This window comes from Carcharodon carcharias, chromosome 7 (assembly GCF_017639515.1).
Source record: "Carcharodon carcharias isolate sCarCar2 chromosome 7, sCarCar2.pri, whole genome shotgun sequence".
NCBI classification, from domain to species: Eukaryota; Metazoa; Chordata; class Chondrichthyes; order Lamniformes; family Lamnidae; genus Carcharodon; species Carcharodon carcharias.
This window is the reverse complement of record NC_054473.1, coordinates 56,734,445-56,737,420: the sequence shown is the minus strand read 5'-3', so window position 1 is coordinate 56,737,420 and position 2,976 is coordinate 56,734,445. Positions and strand designations below refer to the sequence as shown.

The 2,976-nt window shown below is 47.7% G+C and overlaps 1 protein-coding gene across 1 annotated transcript; it reads right to left on the bottom strand.

The window, feature by feature from the left end:
- Positions 1-499: 499 nt before the first annotated feature.
- On the bottom strand, positions 500-1,615 carry gpr27 (G protein-coupled receptor 27). The gene has a single exon (XM_041192365.1). The coding sequence runs from the start codon at positions 1,613-1,615 to the stop codon at positions 500-502; it is 1,116 nt and encodes a 371-aa protein (XP_041048299.1).
- Positions 1,616-2,976: the final 1,361 nt, after the last annotated feature.

The window sequence follows — 2,976 nt, the reverse complement described above, 5'->3', positions numbered from 1 at the left end:
AATTATGATTTGTACATTTTTTACATTCCAACTCCGTTTCATCTTCATGAACATTGGTAAATAATTCACTGCCCAGTGTAAAGAACAGCGCAGCTAGCGAACAAACCTTAAATTCATTTATTGTAAAACGACACTGAGATTGGGGAAAGTGCTTATTCATGTTTGAATTCCCTGATCAATACGTTTTCGAGCACTCAATAGTCCTTCTATCAAATTGGGGCCAACGCGGAGATGACGTTAGAGATCCCAATATAAAGTGGCCTCGATGAATTCGTATTCCAGAGGGATTAATTTGTCCTCAAAAGCATTCCACTCAGCGTCTCCCATTTCTTCAATGTAAACAGAAAGCATTGGATTTGACTGTCCTGTGACCAAGGTTAATCCGCCAAACGCCTGCATGTACATTATGAAGATTAAGTTGGATTTTGGTGTGGTGCGCGTGTGTGGGTTTTCAATCTGTGTAAAGAAAAGGTGATGTGTTCCTGCTCTTCAACTGTCTTTAAATAACGCAGTAAGCTTCCCTGGGCGTCTGTGTGCTTTGAAAACAAGGGAAGTGGGTTCTGAAGCAAATCCTCAGCTCTTTGTTGAAGATAAAGCATAAGATGGGGTTGACCCCCGCCTGGGCAAATGTCATCCACACTGCAGCGGTCAGGTAGACCTGTGGAATGGTACTGGCTTTGACAAAGACCCGCAGGTAGCATGCGACAATGTAAGGGGACCAGAGCAGCAGAAAGAGGACGGTGATGATGTAGAACATCCTCCCTATTCTCTTTTCCATCTTGAATTCATCTAAAACGAGGAGTCTCTTGTTCTGGTTGTGGGTGGTCTGCCTGATACCTACCAGGGTGGGGGGAGTTGGTCCTCTGCCGAAGCCAGCGATCCAGTTGGCGGCTGCTTGGCCCGTGGCCCCAGGGCCGTGAAACGTCCAGTTTTGGCTGATGGCCGGGATCAGCTGGGCGGGTTTCATCTTGCGGTGGTCGTACACGAAGAAGATGAGCTTGACGTAGACCATGTGTGTGGCAGCGATGATGACCGCCAGCATCAGCATGAAGCCCAGGGTGTCGTTCGCCTTCACGTAGCGGTGCTCGAAGATGCACTGCTCCTCCTCCCGGATGAATTTGTAGGTGCCCACGTCGAAGACGGGTGGAAAGGCCATGGCCACCGAGAGGGTCCACACCATGCAGATGACCGCCACGCAAGTCCACACGGTCATTCTCTTGGAGTAGAAGCGGTGGTGGGCGATGGCCATGTACCTGGTGATGCTGATGCAGAACATCATGAAGGCGGCGTGGAAGCAGAAGAGGACGGCGGCAAAGGCGATGATCTTGCAGCTGAGCAGGCTGTAGGTCCACGCCGAGCCGCTGCTGATGGAGATCATGACAAAGGGGAAACAGAGGAGCGAGCGGACAATGTCGGCCAGGCACAGGTCCAGGAGGAAGTAATAGGGAGCCCGATGCAGGCTCGGCTCTTTGAAGATGAGGAAGGAGAGCAGGAGGTTCCCGGTCAGGCTGATGCAGATGATCAATCCCAGAGAAGCCAGTTTGACGGCGGAGGCGGTGATGGCGTAATTTTGAAGAGAACTGTTGGTCTCTTCGAGCTCACTGGCGTTCGCCATCTATGAAGCTGACAGCCTCGATCCTCCCTGTTCAGCAGCTCAATCTTTCCATTTCCATCGGAAAGGGCAGAGCAGGCAAATAACAAAGTTCCTTTTCATCTTCATTGTAAGCACCGTGGCCCAGGGGACTTCCTTAACCAAATGATTGTGGGTTTTTTTCTGTTTCTCTTCATCCACCCTGAAGACCAATCATTTCTGAAATAGGAACAGGAATCATTTGTTTAACTGAATCGATCTGGTCTCTCAAACCCCCATCAGCAGCAATAGCAGCCTCTTGTACCGTGTTTACCAAACGAGTAACGGTTAAACCACAATACACACAAACACGCACATACACATACACACACACACACTGCAGAAGGTAACACTAGGTGAAAATCATAATAAATACTAATACCTCTTCTTTCCCAGTCATGGCAGGGAGCTGAACTTCCGGTGAGTGGTAATAGAATGACTTTAGGGTTAGAGTGAGACTGCGCAGAAGAGAAGAAGGTGGCAGCTTTTTTTCCAGGCTTAAATAAATCCCAATCCCTTTGTTTTCAACTGATAAAATCCCTGACCCCGCCATCTGGCCAGCCCGGGCTCCGAGCTCTCTCCTGCATGAAGAAAAATCCAGTCCTTTCAGCCCAACTGCGCAAGTTCCCTGCTGCACTGTACAAGAATATCATCCCCCACCCTCCCCTCCCCTCCCCTCCCTCCCTCAACACCCCCTGGCAAGGCAGGGTCGCTCTTTCGTGCTGTTTCCTCTATACGGTACCCCGGAGAGACTGGCTCTGAGCAGTGTTGATAAACACAAAGAGATGACAGTCTGTTATCTCCTGCATTTATTTTGCAGCTATTCTAAGCATAAACCATGCCCAGAAAGATGTTAGCAGAGTCCATTATACATAGGTGGGAATAGGAAATCCTTTTTTTTGTTGTTGTTGATTTCATTAATAACCTAGAGAATTTGTTCTTTTGGGTACATTATACAGTATATCACCCATCTGTGGACTGCAGAGATGAAGGATTGCTCCTGGAAATTTCAATTTCTGCTGCACATTTTCCATAGTGATTCCAGAAATACAAACACACACAGGACAACAAACATGCATTGTACGGTGACAAGAATTAACACCTCAATTGCAGACAGAATGTCGCTACTATCTTGCTCATCTTCGATTTGGGGGAAAAGGGGGTGCGGGTGGGGTGGAATTAAGACTTTCGAAATACATCGTGATCACTGCCCACCTTCTTGTGTTAAATCCGATGCACGTTTTACATTGTACTCTCAGAGTACAAAAGCATGATGCAACAAAGAATCCATTTTACATTATTGCGTCGAAACACCTGTGCTTTTTGTTTAGGTTTTACAACAGACA

What these genes read in the sequence shown, in the direction of transcription:
- gpr27 (XM_041192365.1), bottom strand. Translation starts at nt 1,615, where the DNA reads ATGGCGAACGCCAGTGAGCTCGAAGAGACCAACAGTTCTCTTCAAAAT.